This window comes from Bombyx mandarina, chromosome 05 (genome assembly GCF_030267445.1).
Source record: "Bombyx mandarina strain Sakado chromosome 05, ASM3026744v2".
Taxonomy (NCBI): domain Eukaryota; kingdom Metazoa; phylum Arthropoda; class Insecta; order Lepidoptera; family Bombycidae; genus Bombyx; species Bombyx mandarina.
The window spans coordinates 2,503,944-2,523,948 of NC_143212.1; the positions used below are offsets into that span (position 1 = coordinate 2,503,944).

The window sequence follows — 20,005 nt, forward strand, 5'->3', positions numbered from 1 at the left end:
TTGACACACACACGCATATACATACATTGTTTGTTGTTTATTGTTATATTATGTGGTCAAATTAAGAATAGATTAATATTGTTTGTCTTTAATATTAATTGTCTATAGTGTAACCTTGGTGAAACCTGTGATTTAAAAAGTATAAGTCTTTGACAATAGAACCTTAATAATGTTCAAACTTATTAATTTACATTAATTTCGAATTTCGACCACTGGGCGACGACTAGTTATAAAGTAAGTAAGCTCGCCGTGCTGTTTAAAGTGCACAGTATAAAAGTAGTTTCGCACCAAAAAGTCTTTAAAACGTGTTACAAAAACTATAGTCTACGGAAGATCGCTGTAGCCAGCGAGTCTAGTTTCATGCACCGGACGGTTTTTGTTTAGTTTTTTTTTTTTTTCAACATTTTGTTTCAATTCGTCGTTGATAAAAGTCATACTTGTGTTCTAGTCTTGGTTATAATTTTTTTGGTGTTGCCATATTTGAAAAGATCATCTATCTGGCTTTCTGGTATTAAGGGGTTATCGTAAACTTTTTAAGATGAAGTTGGTATTGTAACTATACTGAGACCTTAGAAGTTATATCTCAAGGTGTGTGGCGCATTTAAGTTGTAGTTGTCTATGGGCTCCACTAACCACTTAACACCAGGTGGGCTGTGAGCTCGTCCACACATCTAAGCAATAAAAATAAATAAATAAAAATTGTATAAATTATAAAAAAAAAAAAAAATTGTCGTACCTTTTCGAGTCGCTACGTAAGAACGTTTGCGGCAAAAAGGTTTGCGTATATATAACGTCTGTGCAAGAATTTACGCTTTTGCCAGTCTAATAACAGTGACATTGTTAATCTATTATGATTAATGATCGACCGAAGTACCGCTATGATCGTCTGCTTTTAAAAGTAACAACAAATAAGGACAATTTAGAATGAGAGTATCATTGTAAGATGTGTGATTTGTTTCAAGGGACCGATGTCATTGTTATTTAAACAGCTGCGATTGTTATGTTAAGACGAACGAAGAAAACAAGCCACCGACCCGAATGTCTGCAGCCTTGTTTAATATTTACGGCGGCTAACTACGGCACTTTGATTTTTATTAGCTCCGTATGAATTAAGACGTACCTACACATTTTTACGATCTATAGGTCCCAAACGATGATCGGACCAAATACCGGAGGAGCTGGGGATACCTGTCAGCGACGCACTCCACCGGGCTGCGGGGCGGGATCGATGGAGACAGCTGGTTGACGGAATCGGACGGAGTCACGATCCTCAGCAGTGAGGGACCGATCGAAGAGAGAGAGACACATTTTTACGATCATATATGAAGCGATCCTTCAAAATTCAATAGAAACAAAAACAATTTGGATCTATTGCTAATATCGAACGGTGAACACACGAACGTATAATATTGAATGCGTAAAAAGTGTAGATAGAGTCGTAGTGATTCTCTGTCTATATGTCAACTGTGAATTATGCAGAAGAATAAAATAAATACTTTTAGTTTAGAAAATTTAGTGCTAAATCTAAGAAGGAGTATATCCACAACATCTAATTTACATATTGTCACTTAATGCCACTATACATGAGCGACGAATGAATTAGTGCAATTCACGAGGAAAAAGAAATTGGGTCATTTACATATTTTTAGTAGACAGTTAATAAAAGAACTGAAACGAACACATAATAATATGTGTTTGGTTTTCGCTTTTTTTTAGTATATTTGCTTCTGGAGTTATTTGGATAGTGCACTTGAGACACATTACTGTTTATCTTTGTTTCATTTAACGCTTGTGATGTGAGTGGAGACTAAAAGTTTCAAGATCAATGTAGCTCAGTGCTGTAATATTTAGTGTTTAGCAGTCAGACCTTAAACAGAGGAGCTTAGCAGATCTTTAGTACTACAATTTAAGAATACATGCGAATCGCGCAAGTAATTTAAACGATCAGAAAAGTGTTTGTTAACACTTTAAAAGGCCCGGTGAAAGTGTGTGATCACTTCAGAATATAACGTTACTTTATACGTTGGGCGGCTGTGATGAAAACATTATCTTTAAAACAACGCCTCGATCGCCCTGTATCGATTTTTTGCTATTTGCATAGAAGAAGTACGTGAATTTTTGGAGAAATCTTACTCGATTACTTTTGTTGAGATCAGACTGGTTAAAGAGACTGTAGATGTCGTAAAATTCATGTGATTCTGTAGGTAATGTGATAATAGTAAAAATGTGAGTGTCTTCTGGTTAATTTTTTAGTATAATATCATTATCACGTAAATTCCTCTGGTCTTAATGTTTCTTAGGCATTAATTAACCAATTTGTGATGTATAATTTCATCCACAAATAGTACCTGAAATACTTGTTTCACAAATTAGCAAATTTTCCATTTGTTAATTGCTATACTCATTTGGTAAAACATTTTAAATGTATTTTTCATTACATTTAATTAAATTGATATGATAATTGATTATTTTATCAGATTGTTTTCAGGAATCTTGTTCTAATTGGTAATATAGTCAAGTTTTGACTTATCATATAATTTTGAAACAAAATTTTACTTCTTAGATCATTTTCGACCCATACCAACGAAAAGTCAAATTCAAATGCCTATTTAACCATCGGCAGATAAGCGTGGAGTACGTAATAAATACCATTATAATGCAAACTAGCATTCTACTCGTGGTAGGGCAAATTATGCTCATTAGGGTAGTTACTACCCGACTATATTTATTTACCTTAAAGAAGTCGTGTATCATCATGTGAGGGATGGGTAACTGTAGTTAGATTAAACTTTTCATGTCCCAAAGTGAGCATTTGGTGCCTATAGTGCCAAGCGTTGGATTGTTTAGAGTTAAAAATAAAAACAAAAGTCTTCTAAAATATAAGACTCTTTAAAATTTCAATTCTCGTTGAACTTATTATTGATGTTGCCTTCAAAAGTGTATCTGTTTCATCATGCGTCAGTTCGTTAAACGATTATAAGGTATCCTTTCATTTACACGTTCCACTTTGTTCAATGAGTGGAGGTGACCAGTGTCAAATCGGTGATACTAGTGATTTGTTAGCGGCGACCTTGTCCGGTACGGTACGATTTTATTCATCTCGAGAGTTTTCATCGCTCGGTCCGTTGCCTACAGCTAATAATTGAAGAATTATTTTAGTTATAATGTTTTTTTGTCTGCTTGCGTTTTCGGTCACGCAGTTACACTTTCACATCTTTCATTTCTAAAAGTCGTCGTGGCCTAAAGGATAAAACGTCCGGTGCATTCTTTTATAGCGATGCACCGGTGTTCGAATCCCGCAACCCAAAGCACGTCATTACGGATCCTCCTGATCCATTAACGGTGCTTTTAGGCACCACAAGCACCGGTCACCGTCCTCGTCGAACCCGTCGCTTGCGACGAAGGGTTCGACGAGCGAACTAACCCATAGACACAGCCCACTGAGTTTCTCGCCGGATCTTCTCAGTGGGTCTCGTTTCCGATCCGGTGGTAGATTCTGCGAAGCACTGCTCTTGCTAGGGTCAGTGTTAGCAACACTCCGGTTGAGCCCCGCGAGCTCACCTACAAACGTTAGGGCGAAGCTGAAACAGCCTCTCAAGGCTATCAGCATAGGTAGGAAAAGAAAAAGAAAAAAAAAAACCCGCAGGCGGCTACCAATTTTTCAAATGAAATACGCACTTAACAAATGTTCACGATTGGTACTTCCACGGTGAAGCAGTAATGCGTTTCGGTTTGAAGGGTGGGGCAACTGTTGTAACTATACCTGAGACCTTAGAACTTATGTCTCAAGGTGGGTGGCGAATTTACGCTGTAGGTGTCTATGGGTTCCAGTAACCCCTTTAACACCAGGTGGGCTGTGAGATCGTCCACCCATCTAAGCCATAAAAAAAAAAGTTACAGTCCTTTTTTGTCTGCTTGCGTTTTCGGTCACGCAGTTACACTTTCACATCTTTCATTTCTAAAAGTCGTCGTGGCCTAAAGGATAAGACGCCCGGTGCATTCGTATATAGCGATGCACCGGTGTTCGAATCCCGCAGGCGGGTACCAATTTTTCTAATGAAATACGCACTTAACAAATGTTCACGATTGACTTCCACGGTGAAGCAGTAATGCATTTCGGTTTGAAGGGTGGAGCAATTGTTGTAACTATACTGAGACCTTAGAACTTATATCTCAAGGTAGGTGGCGCATCTACGTTGTAGATGTCTATGGGCTCCAGTAACCACTTAACACCAGGTGGGCTGTGAGCTCGTCCACCCATCTAAGCAATAAAAAAAAAACATCCTTGATTCATTTTCGGATATCGATTGAAATGGAATTCAAATGCTAGCCTAAAGTTTTCACGGTGTATCGCTGAAAACCCACCGATCAGGTTCCGCCAATGTAAACTTTAATATACCCAAACATAGACGAACGCACAAAAGGTCTGTTTGTTTGGATACACGCCATATGTATAAACACTCGCCGCCCTCCTAGCCCAACGATCTCGTGAGTTATTCTAAATCAAGAGGTTCATGGTTTATTACAATCTTTTAATCCATTAGAAAAGTTTGGTTGACGGCTAGATCTAAGAAAATAGGGTCTTCTAAAAGATAAACGGGTAAGTGGAGATAAGATTGGAGTCTCAATAGAATTATCTGTAAATATTCGCGGTATAGTGTTGCTAGAATAAATTGCTTACAATATCATTTATATTACAAATTACTATATTGTTAAAGCATATGAATCTATTAAACGTATAACTGCGTGGGTGCTACGTCAATTACTTATTAGTTATCTGCATAGTTTTATAGTTACTAGAGGTCCCGCAGTAGTAGAAATTCGACTATAATTAATTGGAATTGTAAGTTTGTACACTATTATGATTGTATTTTATACTTCTATAATCACAAATTTCGCTAAGGCTACACTATAAAAGATATGAACAAAGACAAACAATATTTAATCTCTATTTGACAACAGACGTCAAGAACAAAAGTTTGACAATAAATATTATGCATGCGTGTGTGCGTCAAACACATGGTATGTAGTGTGTGTAATGTTTTCTTTATTGATTTACTGTATCTTTTATGCTTTATTTTAAAAAAATATTAGCATTGTGCACTTCTTCTCTGTATTCTCTATACGTGTGGAAAATTTCATACTCCTCCGTCCGCGCAATTTTCGTAAAAAGGGATACAAAGTTTTTGCTTCACGTATTAATATATAGATCCTTGCTAGAACAATTCAAATTCAAGCATCGATTAGCGAGCCTTCAAAGTGTCTTGACCGCGATGCTGGTAGCGAAGGCTTTGGCACGCGGCTCCGTGTATGATCTCAACAATGTCAAGGCGAGTTATGTCAATGTCAGTGTTTATTGCGCAAACTTGTGCTCCAAGCAACACACTAAGCAGAGTCTATTAAAACTCCTGTCGTGCGGACGTCAATAAAATTTTTAAATGAATTTTGTTGATACAAAGTCCATTGTTTGATTGAAGTGAAACTTAAAAGCTAGATTTGTTTTAAAGTGGCCCTTCGAAAACAGTTACTAAGATTTGTCGATGTTCAAACTAAAAAGTGAGTGCTATATTTCTATTATTTATTACATAAATGAGCGGTTAAATAAATATGTTTTGTGTGTGTCCTTCAATGACGATACATTTAATAAATCAAATAAAAGTCAAGGCATATAGTTTAAGCGTGTTCAGTATCGTGTACCGTATATCTTTGGATCGCAGTCGCTCTGGGGCGTCTCCTGTCATAGGTTGGTTTATGTGCCCACTCGGAAGATACGCTTCGCGCGGCTGTCCTTTCACTTGACTTATTGCTATTAATAAGTTTTGTTATTTATATTATTATTTAAAACGACGATTATTAGGAATCCGATTTTAAACGACTCGATAATGCAGATGAATGTTATTGAATGATGAATTGGAACTTGTCTTACGTGTCTTACTTGTGTGTCTACTTAAAATGAAAATTCGGACATTGATTCTTTCCAAATATATTAAAACCAAATCGAATCAAGTTTTATCTATTAATATATTTTTTCTAATTACATGTAGTTTTTTTAAACTTTATTGCTTAAGTGAAATTGTGTTATCTGGATTTTGGAGTTTTCTTTATATTTCTTTTCGTATATTTTTATTTTTGATTTCAAGATGTTGTCAACTACTGCACCGTCGTTCGTACTTATAATTTGGGTAAAGCTTGTCATGTACCTTTTTGTCGATTCGCAGTTGTTATAAATGGGTGGTCATTTTGTTGATACAACCAATTAAATAAATAAATAAAAGTCAAAATAAAATTTCATATTAATCACTCCACTCACTCTATTGTGATTGTATTTTATTTTGTTTCTGTTTGCGGTTTTTGTCAGCGATACTTGTATTTTCTTTTTTTTTTTTCTTTTTTATGGTCCCTTGAATACTTGTATTACAAAAACCGGTTTTAGATAAATTAATTGATAAACAGAGGTTATTTTTACACTAAAATTTATTTTCAAATAGGCATTTCAAAGTTGAGCTTGCCTTATTTTGAATAAGGTCTACAGCTACAGATTTGTCCGCGAGCTCATGACTCGTCCGATCATAAATGGTTACCGTAGCCCGTCGACATCAAAACGTAAAAGTCGCAATTCACATTGAGACATGAGGTCGTCGCACATGAAAACAGTGCTATGTAAAAGATTATACAAAAATTAAAATAATTCGTAGTGGAAAAGCGAAAACTACGTAATATTTTTCAGCGAGTTTTAATTTATTTTGTATTCATTAAAAAGTGTAAAGTATACTTTTATTTGCACGAGGGGTTGAATTACACACAGGTACACGGAGTTGGTGAGTAATATTAACCGTCGCGGCGTCGTTGGGTTGACCTTAAGTGAACGGTCAATTAAAATAGTAGAACTTGCTCCAAGGTATCTACATACAAAGAGTATCGAATTGCTGTGAATGTTATTAAAATTATAATTAGCACATCTTAAACTAATATTTTATCAGATTATGTTATAAAAACATGTTTATTTTCCTTTACTTATTCGATGATAATTATATCTTTAGTTCTATAATTATACATATTACTAGTGTCGTTGTTTTGATTATTTTAAATTTGTTATTCAGAAAGAATGAAACACATGGCATTTTCCCGGGAGGGTTACTTTCTTTGGGCCATAAACTAGCAGTCGATTTGTAGATCATACTATCCCATTTATTATAACAGATAAATACTATGAACCGTTGGCCGGCTTATGTCATGATATTTATTTATTTATTGCATATATGGGTGGATGAGCTCACAGCCCACCTGGTGTTAAGTGGCTACCGGAGCCCATAGATATCCACAACGTAAATGTCGCCACCCACCTTGAGATATGAGTTCTAAGGTCTCAATATTGCAGTAATAGTAGTTACAACGGCTGCCCCACCCTTCAAATCGAAACGCATTACTGCTTCACGGAAGAAATAGGCAGGGTGGTGGTACCTACCCACCCGTCTGGACTCACAAGAGGTCCAACTTCCATCCACCACTAGAATGTATCCTATGTATTCAAGTTATACAGACTGTCTTGAAGCGAAATTTCATCAAAAGGCCGTTCAGATAAATTGCGTGATAGAGTAACAAACATCCGTACATAAAAACATCCAAATTAATATAACATTAGTATAGATGTTTATATAATACTCGTACAAAATAAGAATTTTATACATGTCTTGTGTATTAATTTTGTTTTTCTGCCATTGAAAAAGACGGCCGATGAACTAACGCTACGTAGGCGAATGCTTTTTCAGCTTGAGCTGTGCCCCCAATGGCGCTGACCGACATTGTCAATATCAAAACGGCCTACAGTTTAGTTATTTTAAACTTCATTTATAGGAATTGCTATTGAGAAGAGGAGGTAATCTCAAAGTCTGATGGGTACGTAGCACAAATCAATCCTACGCATTGTGGATGAGTAAGAGCAATGGCTCAAGAAGTGGCCTTGAACCTGCTACTCCGTGGCGATTGGTATTATTCTAGACAAGATATGGACGGCTCAACTCGAATAGTTCAGGGCATCACACATGTTTTGTAAACACAAAATTATCTAAGAGATTTCAATTTTACTACCCTCTTATGGGAGTGGAATGAAAGGGAACTTGGTGCTGGGAACCACATGTGCGTGACAGAGTCCACGTTGTCAGCCCGGTCATCGTTCTCGTCGAACCCGTCGCTTACGACGCAGGGCTCGGCGAGTAAATTAACCCACACAGACACATCCCACTGAGTTTCTCGCCGTATCTTCTCAGTGGGTCGCGTTTGCGATCCGTTGGTAGATTCTGCGAAGCACTACTCTTGCTAGGGTTAGTGTTAGCAACGTCGTCAAGTTTGAGCCCCGTGCGCTCACCTACTTAGATTAGATCAGATTAGGTAGGAAAAAAAAGAATTGTCAGATTTGATTTTGACCGTGTCTCAGTTTAGCAACTCGCTTCGAATACGGGACAGCAGGTTTTTATTCATCTTTAGTACAAATACGCAAACAATGGAGAAGGTAATAAATTCTCTAATCTATCGTGAGGAGCTTTTAAAAATCGTTTCGTTGTTCAAAAGTTATAAACGTAGACAAACATTAGAAGTTTATTTCGGACAATGTAGAGAAGGCGTTTTTAAAATTTTTTTATGTTTTTTTGATCCTCAGAAATAACAATGTTTACATAACAAGCAACTAGAAACAAGTATTGAAGTATCGTTAGCTCTATAGAGAAACCGGTTTAATTTAATTAGTTTGCGTACCAACGATTCAACTATTATTTCTCAGATTGGGGTACGCTTGCTTTAGTTAGGTAATAATTAAGCCGGTAAATTTTGTTCCGTAAATCTAATTAAATCATTCTCGGATTATTAGTAATGGTGATAGATTTTTTTTTCTTGCTTTCGGTTTCAGAACGTTTTTTTTTTAATTGAATCAATTTTTTTTTTGTATATATGGGCGAAAGAACCCTCGTCTTGTATGTGTTAAGTGGTTACCGGAGTACATGGTCATCACACCGTGAATGCCGCAATCATCTTGAATCATGAGGTCGAAGTTAAATTATACTGTATAGCAGTTTTCCCAATTACTGCTTCGCAGCTGAAATAGGCAGGATTGTGGTACCAACTTATGCGGGCTTACAATATGCCCTAACACTGGTAATAAGGTTTTAGGTTAAATATACATAATATTTGAATTAAAAGGGCCAAATATTCATAAAATTAAATAGCGTAAATTGTAACACAGTACTTTAAAGGAACGAGATTGATTTGAAGTTAAAAAAATACGAAGTCCACTAAAATTAACTCAAACGGCTTAAAAGACTAAAATAAATATAGTGAATTGCTTATGTTTTTCGAATTGCAATAAATTCCATTTCGTCTCGGCGGCTCATTGAACTCTTAATAGTGCTGCAGTAGTCGCGAGATAGCGATTACTCGTCTTAATGGGCTCTACGTAGATTCGAAACTAGGATATGAGACTCCAGACAGTACAATTACTTGTGGTTCGTTATTCTCGGACCGGTTTCGACTCCCGAAAAAAAAACGTGCACCAAGATTATTTCTTATCTTTATTCGAATGCATGCGTCGTCGCTCTATTTCGTCCTACTCTGTGACACGGTCGTGCATAACTGATAACACCGTTCACCTTGTTATTGTGATGTTTATTAAACATATCAGGTCATTGCAAAGACAACAATCGGCTAAAACTAGATCGGGTCTAGGTCCCTGTAGATTTATGTTGAATGTTCCGTTTCACGTGTGTATCGTTAATTTGTAGGTCATTGTAAAATGTACCTTATGACGTTGAGTTTAAACCGTTGATTAATGCTGAGTGCAGAGTGTCATCGGCAACAGGTAGCTCACTTACCTTGACCGCGCACGTTGTCCTCTCACTTATAGAACTATTATGGACGTCTTCGATGTGCCAGTGTCGCGGCAATGCTCAAGAGCCCTTCGATCTTCGACTGTTTGTAATGTACTGTAATCACGAAACGCTTTTTGTTCGTAAGTAATAAATTTTCACAAGTTTTCGATTATTTGTTAGGTACATCAACTTATTAATACGCTTTTATTAGCTTCAGACCTATGTATGTTAGTATGTAACGGAATCTTTGAATATGATTTTGACCCCCTTCAAAACGTCGGAATAACTCGAAATTTGGTATAGGTATACTTGTTAAGGACCGATGACAATACAATATTTAAAAAAAATGAAAAATAAATAATAGTGAAAAAACACAAAAAAAATATGCTTTTATAGAAAATCCAACTAAAAGATAGAAAATAAATTTGAATTAAAAATAGTGAAGAAAAAATGATTTTATTATAAAAAAGCGTTATTTTAAAAAAAACTATTATTAATTTTTTATACGATAAGAACGCTTGTTACACTGACGTTGACTAGATTTGGTTAATACTGTTTATTTCAAACGATTTCAATAATTCATAGTTCCCCCATACGAACACATCAATGTCACATCCGTGTGAATGAGATTGAAAAATTCATGGTGACCGTTTTTTATATCAAGTTTTTGTAAGGGACGTGCGTGTTGTGTCTATATGAATTACAAAACTTATGCATGAGGCCGTGACTTTTTTCCCCCTTAAAAACATGGAACCGAATTCGTTTTGTGCTTAGTTTTGACGGGACGATGAATTGACATGGGTCGACTTGATAAATATGCTGTTCCGATGTTGTTTTTTTTATATTGTTCCATAAGCTGCGACGGGTCCGTAATACCCGATGTATTTCGCGAAAAACTTTTTTCCGCCACTATCATGTTTTAACTGTGTTTTTTTTTTTTTTTTTATTGCTTATATGTGTGGACGAGCTCACAGCCCACCTGGTGTTCAGTGGTAACTGGGACCCATAGACATCCACAACGTAAATGCGCCACCCACCTTGAGATATATAAGTTCTAAGGTCTCAGTATAGTTACAACGGCTGCCCCACCCTTCAGACCGAAACGCGTTACTGCTTCACGGCAGAAATAGGCGGGGCGGTGGTACCAACTCGTGCGGACTCACAAGAGGTCCTATCGCCAGTAGAATTGCGTGCACGAATTTCAAATATGTGGATATTTTGTTCTTTGAATGGCGCGTGGAAGTCGAAGCTCTTTCAATCTGTACCAATAAACGTTCGGTCAGTCGTCTCGCTCGTGATTCATTGCCACTCACTCGCGACTCCAGATTAAATAAATCATCAGCTATTGTCCCCTAAGAATGGTTGCCATCGCGTGTGTCTTTCGATGCTTATCACAAATTGAAGCCAATTACGGCCCTAAGCTAAGTTTTAAGGGATTAAAACGCTCATTATTATTTTTTGTGTGAAAATAAAAATTGATTATAACAACACAATGACCTAAGAAGTCTCTTGAAGTAAAATAATAACCTCCTTTGTAACCTTGTTACGGGGTAATGTAAAATTCGTTGGTCGAGAAAGTAGTCCCTAATATGTTTCCGCTTACAAGAAGTCTGTTAACTGCGTTACGTTTTTGTCCCCTAAGAATGGTTGCCATCGCGTGTGTCTTTCGATGCTTATCACAAATTGAAGCCAATTACGCCCCTTTTTAAGGGACTAAAATGCTCATTATTATTTATTGTGTGAAAATAAAAATTGATTATAACAACACAATAACCTAAGAAGTCTCTTGAAGTAAAATAATAACCTCCTTTGTAACCTTGCTACAGGGTAATGTAAAATTTGTTTGTCGAGAAATGTAGTCCCTAATATGTTTCCGCTTACAAAAAGTCTGTTAACTGCGTTACGTTTTTGTCCCCTAAGAATGGTTGCCATCGCGTGTGTCTTTCGATGTTTATCACAAATTGAAGCCAATTACGCCCCTTTTTAAGGGACTAAAACGCTCATTATTATTTATAGTGTGAAAATAAAAATTGATTATAACAACAAAAATCATCTAAGAAATCTCTTGAAGTAAAACTTTGTAACCTTGTTAGAGGGTAATGTAAAATTTGTTTGTCATCGTGAACCGAGAAATGTAGCCCCTAATATGTTTCGGTCACACGTTTTACAAGAAGTCTGTTAACTGCGTTACGTTATCAGAGACGAGATAGCGCGCCGCTTGATAGCTCGGCCATTGCACAAGTTGGCGGGCTTATCTCGGAATGCAGTTTACAATGCACTTCGTTTATCGTCGGTCGTGAAAAAAGTTATTAGAACTCACCCCTCAAACGAACACATAATTATTTCAGTTTAAAATATATATATAAAAAAAAAACTCGTATTTATCGTCCGTAATATTAACTTCCTGTGTGCGAAACTGTTTGTTGTACCGTACCTACGAGTTCCTAGACGAACGCCGTCGATACTGGTCATCGGCCTCCGTAGGTGAGTTTTGCAAGTTCAGTTAGCCATATGAGTCGATCGCATTAATATTCTACGGTTGACGTTCTTGCGAACCTAACGTTTTTGACCTCACTGGACTGTACTGTAACAGTCCGCAATTTCGTATCTACGCCGTTTATTATTTCCGGCTTTTTTTTATATATATTTTTATAGTAGCCGCCTTCCTTAATGCCAAGGATCGTACGTGAGTTTATATAAAAGCGTCGAAATTTAAATAAAGTACCCAAAGACAAAAGCATTCCAAAGTGCCGAGACGACAGGGAATTTCGGGTGGGTGAAGGGAGACGCGCAGACGCTTTTCATCGTGGGTAACTGCGTGTCGTACAAAAAAAAATGGATAGACGGCCAATAAAAACCCCGTGTGGAGAGAAGTCGAGGGGCGGGCGAAGCGGGTGCACTGCTCTGCCGCAGCCCGCAGTGAGCAATTGCAAGTTGCAGTCGGTCTCGGACGCGTCGGGTGCGCGCACGCAGCCTCCTCATCCCTTAGCCTATCCCGGTTCCGATATAATTCACTTACCACAATTAATGGTCACGATCCTAACGTTAGTTCGATTAGTACGTTGATGTATTCGATTGTAGAGTTCAGTTCTTGTTTTCGTGTTTGACGATCACCTATGGCGCGTCTGGCCCGTTACCTATAAACACAAGCTTGGACGGAGCTTTCGTATAAAATTTACTAGTGTGGCGCTGAACTATAAATTTTGTAGTCGAATTTAAACAGTTTCTTACTATGACGTAAGTTCTCGTATAGTTGTAAAAAGTAGCTTTTTGATGCTATCTCTATTAATTTTAATGTTTTTTTTTGTACACAGGGCGAGTTTCGTCGCGTCAGCATCAGCAGCGAGCGGGGAGGCGGTATCCCCGGGCCCGGCGGCCGAGGACGCCGCCATGAAAGGCGTCGAAGCTACACCCGAAGAACAGGAGAGATTAGCGACCGGAAATAACAATGGCTCTCTCGTCGCGAAGCTGCCGCCGAGGTCACAGCAGGCGCATCCGCGCTCTGCTTTTTACTCGACTCGAGTTTTCATGCTGGTCTTCCTGTCGGGCTGGGTGCTCCAGGGAATGTTCCTCACGTATTTCGTGAGCGTGACGACTACCCTAGAGAAGCTATATAAAGTTGAATCGAAGACGACAGGAACTTTACTGGCCGCTACGGAGATCGGACAAATATGTACGGCGTTATTCTTGACGTACTTAGCGGGGCGCGGACACAGACCGCGCTGGATCGCCTGCATGATGATGGTGCTGGCCGTGGGTGTGATAGGGTGTGTCATGCCGCACTTACTGTACGGCACCGAGCTGCTGAATGTCCACATAGACGGTCAGATAGCCGGCGCGGCACCCCTATGCAACGTCTACAACAACTTCACGTTGTGCAACTCCGATCAAATTAAAGTGACGGAAACGCGCTCGTCTATAACCGCCGTCGTGATACCGTGGCTCTTCATCTGTCTCTTGGTAGTTGGCGTGGGACAAACCGGCATCGCAACGCTCGGAATACCTTACGTCGATGACAACGTAGGCAGCAGACAGTCCCCTCTTTACATGGGTGAGTAATTAAATTTACGAGTGCGTTTACGATTATTGAAGATTATTTGAAAGCGAACCTTGTTCAATTGCGGGCTCAAAGCAAACAGAGCTATATATCGATTTGTATTTAACAATTAATTGTTTTGTTCCTGATGCACAGTTTTCAGTGTATGTATGTAGGTACTTTATGAGTAATAAAATCGACACATAAAAGTTTGCAAATCATAAATACCGCCCACTGGGCCGCCTACGTCTCATTGCCCGCCGGCTGTCTTCTGCCTTTTGTGTAATTAGCAATGAAATAATCTCAGAACTTTTAAAATTCTATTTAAACAACTTCACCAAACGAAAGTTAATGTTATCTTGTGCATATTTTTTTATCTACGCATTTGTCATTTAAAATGATGGTAAACAGTTTGTTTGGGTGACGCTGCGCTGATATTAGCCGCCATTACCGATACCCGACGAAGTAATCTCTGGGTGTTTTTTTCATCCTTCGTCGCATATGTTTGTTTCTGAGGGCTACATTATTTAAAGCCTTTTGAGTGTGTTTACGCGCCCCTGTGACGAGTGCTAACTATGTTAAAATCATTTTCTGAAATGCCAGTATTCCTTACTTTAATAATACCATCGCAAAGTTTCATAATAATAAGATGAATGCACCAGGAAAGGTGAGTAAAGATACACTCATCACTCGTCCGTGGTAACAGTGTCCTCACTAGAAAAAAATGCTGTTGGGCAGGGCGTCTTGAAAGCCCGCACGGGTCGGTATCAATTGACCCTGCCTATTTCTGCCGCGAGCAGTAATGCGTTCTGGTTAGACGGGCGGGACAGCCGTTGTGCTATAAAACTGAGAATTCATGTCTCAAATTGGATACCTTAACGCTTTTGATGTCTATTTCCTCTGGTTTCTTTTATATTGCCCTTGTAAGCGCATACGGCCCACGTGAGTGTGAGTGATTACCGTCGCCCAGGGACTTCAGCAATGTCCCTGGGGGCAGAGCAAAACCGCTGCCTACCGTTAAGTACTCTCCACAAGCCCGGTAATCACTTAACACTAGGTGGGCGGTGAGCTTTTTGTCCATCTACACAACAACAAAAAAAAAACAAGATTCTCGTTCGAGACGCGGGTAGAAAATCGAAAAACAAACCCAGTTGTTTGGGTTTACAATAAGGTTGAGTTGAAAAAATATGTTTGGCTTGCACACGTTTTGTTTTGTCTATGCCAGTTCGAAATGCCGAGTCAGGGCTATGTTGAAAGTAGAATGATTTGACAGGTGCGTTTTCGTGCAAGCTTTTTGCATTAATTTTTTGAGGTTTAAATTTTTATGAATCGTATTCGTTTCCCCCTCCTATTCACTAGCAGCCTAAGAGGCTATTCCAGCTACGCGTAGATGAGTAGGGTGACACCACGGGCTCAACATGAGAGAATTACTAAAACTGACCCTAGCAAGAGCAGTGCTTCGCAGAACCTACCACTGGAACGGAATTGCGATCCGGCGAGAGATTTAGTGGGTAAATCGTAAAACTAGGAGTTCTTGCACCATATACTTCTTGGTAAAGTCTTTACCTTGATACGTTTCGAAGGAAAACTGTCGTGTCTAGTATAATAACGCTAAGTTAAAGTCCGCAAAGAGAATTTCGTCCTCACGCCTTGGGGTAGGTGATCATAGTGCACCAGCGGTACGCCTGGGCGGCCTGGTAGGAGCGCCGTACCGCGGAGACCGGCGTCGTTGGTCGTCGACTATCGCCTCGACGACCCGTCGGCCGGGCGTCCTCGGGGTGGCGCCGCGAGTCTGGTTGTAGTGTTGATCGCGGGAGCCCCCTACTCTGACCGGGTTCTGACCCCGGACGGAGATCGGACGTCGGGTGTAAGAGTGCAGGGGAGTCGTTTAGTGCGGTAGGGCCTTAAAACTCTTTGGGCCCGCGGTCTGCTTCCAACATCTGCAGATAGTCAAGTCCCACATAGCTCGTATGAGGTTTGGCCCTGGCCCGAAAAAAAGGGCGATTATAGTGCAATTCCCTACGCTCATACTCAGATTGAATGATGAGCTACCGTAAGATACAACTTCGTTCATATTGGGATAGCGTTAATGAAGCTCTCAAAGTAGAACGATTGTTCGTACCGCTGATTGGGTTTCTTTTCACCACCGTTAAAATACGATAGCCAGGCATCATTTAGTTCTCTTCTATTTGAAACTAGTTCGAAAAGTAGAATGTAACGTGGTCGGTACGCGGCTCAAGATTACGTGTTTGTTTTCGATTTTTAAATGCATTGCTCTGCTCTCACTGTGTAATATACGAGTAAAAACAAATGGCAGTGTACGGTAAACACGTTCGCACGTAATATATTAGGGTTGTCGCGCTGAGTTTTTTTTATCAGCATAAGCGGAGAGATTGATTCACGATCCATCTCGTGTTGATTGACTACCGGAGAATCCAGACAAAACATCTTAAACGTTAATAGGGATGACGAGTTGTATATATACTGAGACCTTAGAACTTATAACTCAAGGTGGGTGCGCATTTACGGTTGTAGATGTCTATGGGCGCCAGTAACCACTTAACACAAGGTTGGCTGTGAGATCGTCCACTCACCTAAGCAATAAAAAAAAGAGTTATTATCTATTTCCAAAAGCTAAATAATTCAGATTGAATATTTTAGAAATAGCGAAGTTTTTTTGACGTTTTTTTCCAGTAATGTTTATGGGCTCCGCTAAAAGTGATCCTGCGCTTTATTCGGAATTTAATAAGAAAACGGTGGATCTCAAACTTTTGGCGTTTGAGGATCATGATAAAGACTCGTATCCATTTGTTTTCTACAGAAAATCTGAAAGGTGATGTCCGTGCGTGGTTCTCATATGAGGGGTCGTTATGTTTTTCAGAATGTCTGATTTTCGTGTACGTACGTTAGAGAAATCTGTTCGAAAGTGATAATCGCTGGTCGGTCTGTGAATAATGAAATTGCGTCATTATTTTTATATTCGCTCGGGCAATGATTGTGTTGAACGCGCTTACAACTAAACATTATCAATAATACGTACAAAGTTTAGGTACTTTTTGTCATATAAGTTCTTATAAATCGAAGTTTTGTCATTTGAGGTAAATAAGCATTATCAATATACAAAGTTCAGGTATTATTTGTCATATCAGTTCTTATAAATCGAAGGTGTCATTTGAGGTAGTAGAGGGCGTTTTGTGTCATCATCATTATCGTCATCATTCAAAACAATTGAGACTTGGACCAAATGTCGCAAGGTAGGTTGGACCTTCACGTTCAGATATTTCTGGAGCTGAGAAGCTCGTCTGTCTATCTAATGCAATAAAAATTATTGAGTCTATTTTGCGTGTTCTTCTCAGGACGGTACCGAAATCAGGACCGTTGCTAGAGAATTAAATTTAATATTCTCAACTTGGACGTGTTTGCTATGTTGAAATTCCAGTTCCGATAATATCATTTACATATTCTAATATTTATATATCGGAAAATGAAAAGAAAGCTCATCCGATGGATCATCGCAAAAGTGCTTTTTTGTCCGTATGCATATGTTAGACGCATATGTCATGACGCATATGTCATTTTTGTCAATATGCATTGTCGGACGTGCAACTGCTATTTCGAGTGTATCGGTTGCGTCAAGGGCTCAAGTGTGTCAGTGGGCCGGGACGTCTCCGCGACAATTTCAGCTCGTTACACAGTTCCGCGGCTCATATTGCCCTAATTTCGTTTCTTACGTCACGCCTTGTCGACGCACGCGGGTGCGTTCTCATTGATTCTTCTGTCATAATGATATTTATATATATACCTGAAGCAAAAACTTGGTACCCCTTTTTATAAAAAACTGCGCGAATGGAGGAGTATGAAATTATAGAACACTTATAGAAAAGACTAGCTGACCCAGCAGACTTCGTAGTGCCTCAATCGATAAATAAAAGACCTAAACTTTTGTATAAAATAAACTTAAAACAAACAAAAGGAATCCGTCCGACGGGGGACACATCAAAGGAAAAACAAAATTGTTATTTTTATTTAATTCCGAACATTTTCATATTTATCTACCCTTTAAACTTTCTCTGGACTTCCACAAATAATTCAAGACCAAAATTAGCCAAATCGGTCCAGTCATTCTCGAGTTTTAGCGAGACTAACGAACAGCAATTCATTTATATATATATAGATAAAGAAGGAGTGCAGAATGCTAATTTTTTTTTTTAATTATGCATTAATAATACATTAAATCAATAAGAAAAACATAACACACACTACCATGTATTTACTTTGCGTTTTTGTCAAACTTTTGATATTGTTTAAAGTCTGTAGTCAAATTGAGAATAGGTTAATCTTTAATGTTATTTATCTGTAGTGTAGTCTTGGCGAAATCTGTGATTGTAAAAGTATAATAAATAGTTTGTGACAATAGAATTTTAATAGTGTACAAACTTATAATTTCAATTAATTATAGTCGAATTTCGGCTACCTTGGGACCAGTGGTATTTATTATTACTTAATTGTTCTTCTTAGTCGCTTGCACTCTTGGCGTGGTCATTAGTTCGGGTGGTGGTGCGTTTAATAGGACGTCGTCATTACTCGCGTATCGCCTTTCTTATGCACTCATTGATGAGCCGGCTAGAGCTGCCTTAATTTGCTCGGTCATTCTACATACATACACATAAAATAATAAATACACGGATTGATTGAAAATAACATTTAAATCAAGGTTGCTCGATTGTGCCCACGGGCCACAACCCAGCCCGCGGACGACCTTTGAATGGCCCACGCAAGCAAATTGACCATTTTAAAATATCCTACATAAACAATACCAGAAATCATATTAATGGAATAAATTACGTTAATCTGATTTCTTTATCCGGTATAAGATGTTATATGTTTTGTTATTGAAATAAACGATTACGTTTGAAAATAATTGTATTTCTTGTGGGACAAGTTTTATTTAAAGTAACTCCAATAGAAATCGACATCGGCGAAAGGACCGTTTGGGTAGATTATAAAAAAATTGCCTTTACCTAAATAATATGTGCAAAGTCGTGCTGTTTAAAACTCATAAGTTTTCTTCCAGCAAACCACTAGTAAAGAAAAATGGGAGAGGTATAGAGTATGCAAAACAGAATAAAATTAATATAAAGGTATAAACACTACGAAAAATTAAATCAGCACTAAATGTATACAATACGTACATTAAGATAAATAAAGTTATATTGTTACTTGTACACATAGATAAATGATATCTATTTTAACTATTATAAAAACTGCTGAGTTCATTTGCAGTGGTTGAATAATATTTCACGAAATAATAAGCATAACGTCAGATGTACCCTTTCTATTTCGTGGGATCTCGATACACTAGACTTTGGTTAAATATCCGAAGGGAAATAATTCTTAATAGTATGTAGTTTTAAAGACTAAAAAATGTGTTTAAATAGCAAATCGAACTAACGATTATTTTGATAAATTTTTTATCCTGTCGATACTGGTCATGACATTAGAGTAAAGTTATACAATTATTGTATTGTCATCGGTACTTGATGTGCGCGCAAATATTCAAAGTAATCGGACGACTTGAAGTCGACGAAAATGACGTTTCTTGAAACAACTTTATACACTTTCAACAATCATTCAGTTACTATAATACATCGCATGGCAGGTGCAGTAACATCAAAAGCATCACCAGTTAAATTGAAGTGTTCGAGAATCAACTATTCTATGTCACGGATGGACTTTATGCCCCTATTGTTCGAATCCCGCCAAGGGAAGATATTTGTATGATAAATATATATGTCTTTTCCAGGGTTATGGATGTATATTAAATATGTGTATAATAAAAATCTTATATTTATTTCCGTTATCTGGTACCTGTAACACAAGTTCTTTACGAACTTATCACGGGACCAGTTAACGTGGCGTGACTGTTAGTAAATATTTATTATTTATTATTATTTATTGTATGATCTATTTTCGAAACTTAAAAGTGTGTTTGTGAAATTTCGTTTAATAGCCCTAGCGAAATAGTTCGAGAGGTAGGAAACTAAAATTATCTAATTTCTTGTCGAACCCGTCGCTTGCGACGAAGGGTTTCGCGAGTAACCTAACCCATAGA

At 38.1% G+C, this 20,005-nt stretch overlaps 1 protein-coding gene across 5 annotated transcripts in view; it reads left to right on the forward strand.

Moving 5' to 3' along the window:
- The window catches only part of LOC114244022 (solute carrier organic anion transporter family member 74D), a 78,832-nt gene that overhangs the window by 31,604 nt on the left and 27,223 nt on the right, over nucleotides 1-20,005 (forward strand). For 2 of the 5 annotated variants that reach the window (XM_028175704.2, XM_089727284.1), the window contains exon 2: nucleotides 13,172-13,908. In XM_028175704.2, coding sequence (XP_028031505.2) covers nucleotides 13,248-13,908 — 661 coding nt within the window. In that variant the 5' untranslated portion in view covers nucleotides 13,172-13,247. Of the gene's footprint in view, nucleotides 1-5,309; nucleotides 5,557-5,718; nucleotides 12,342-12,726; nucleotides 13,095-13,171; nucleotides 13,909-20,005 lie in introns of those variants that run through there. The other 3 variants (XM_028175703.2, XM_089727285.1, XM_089727283.1) reach the window with 3 other exon arrangements.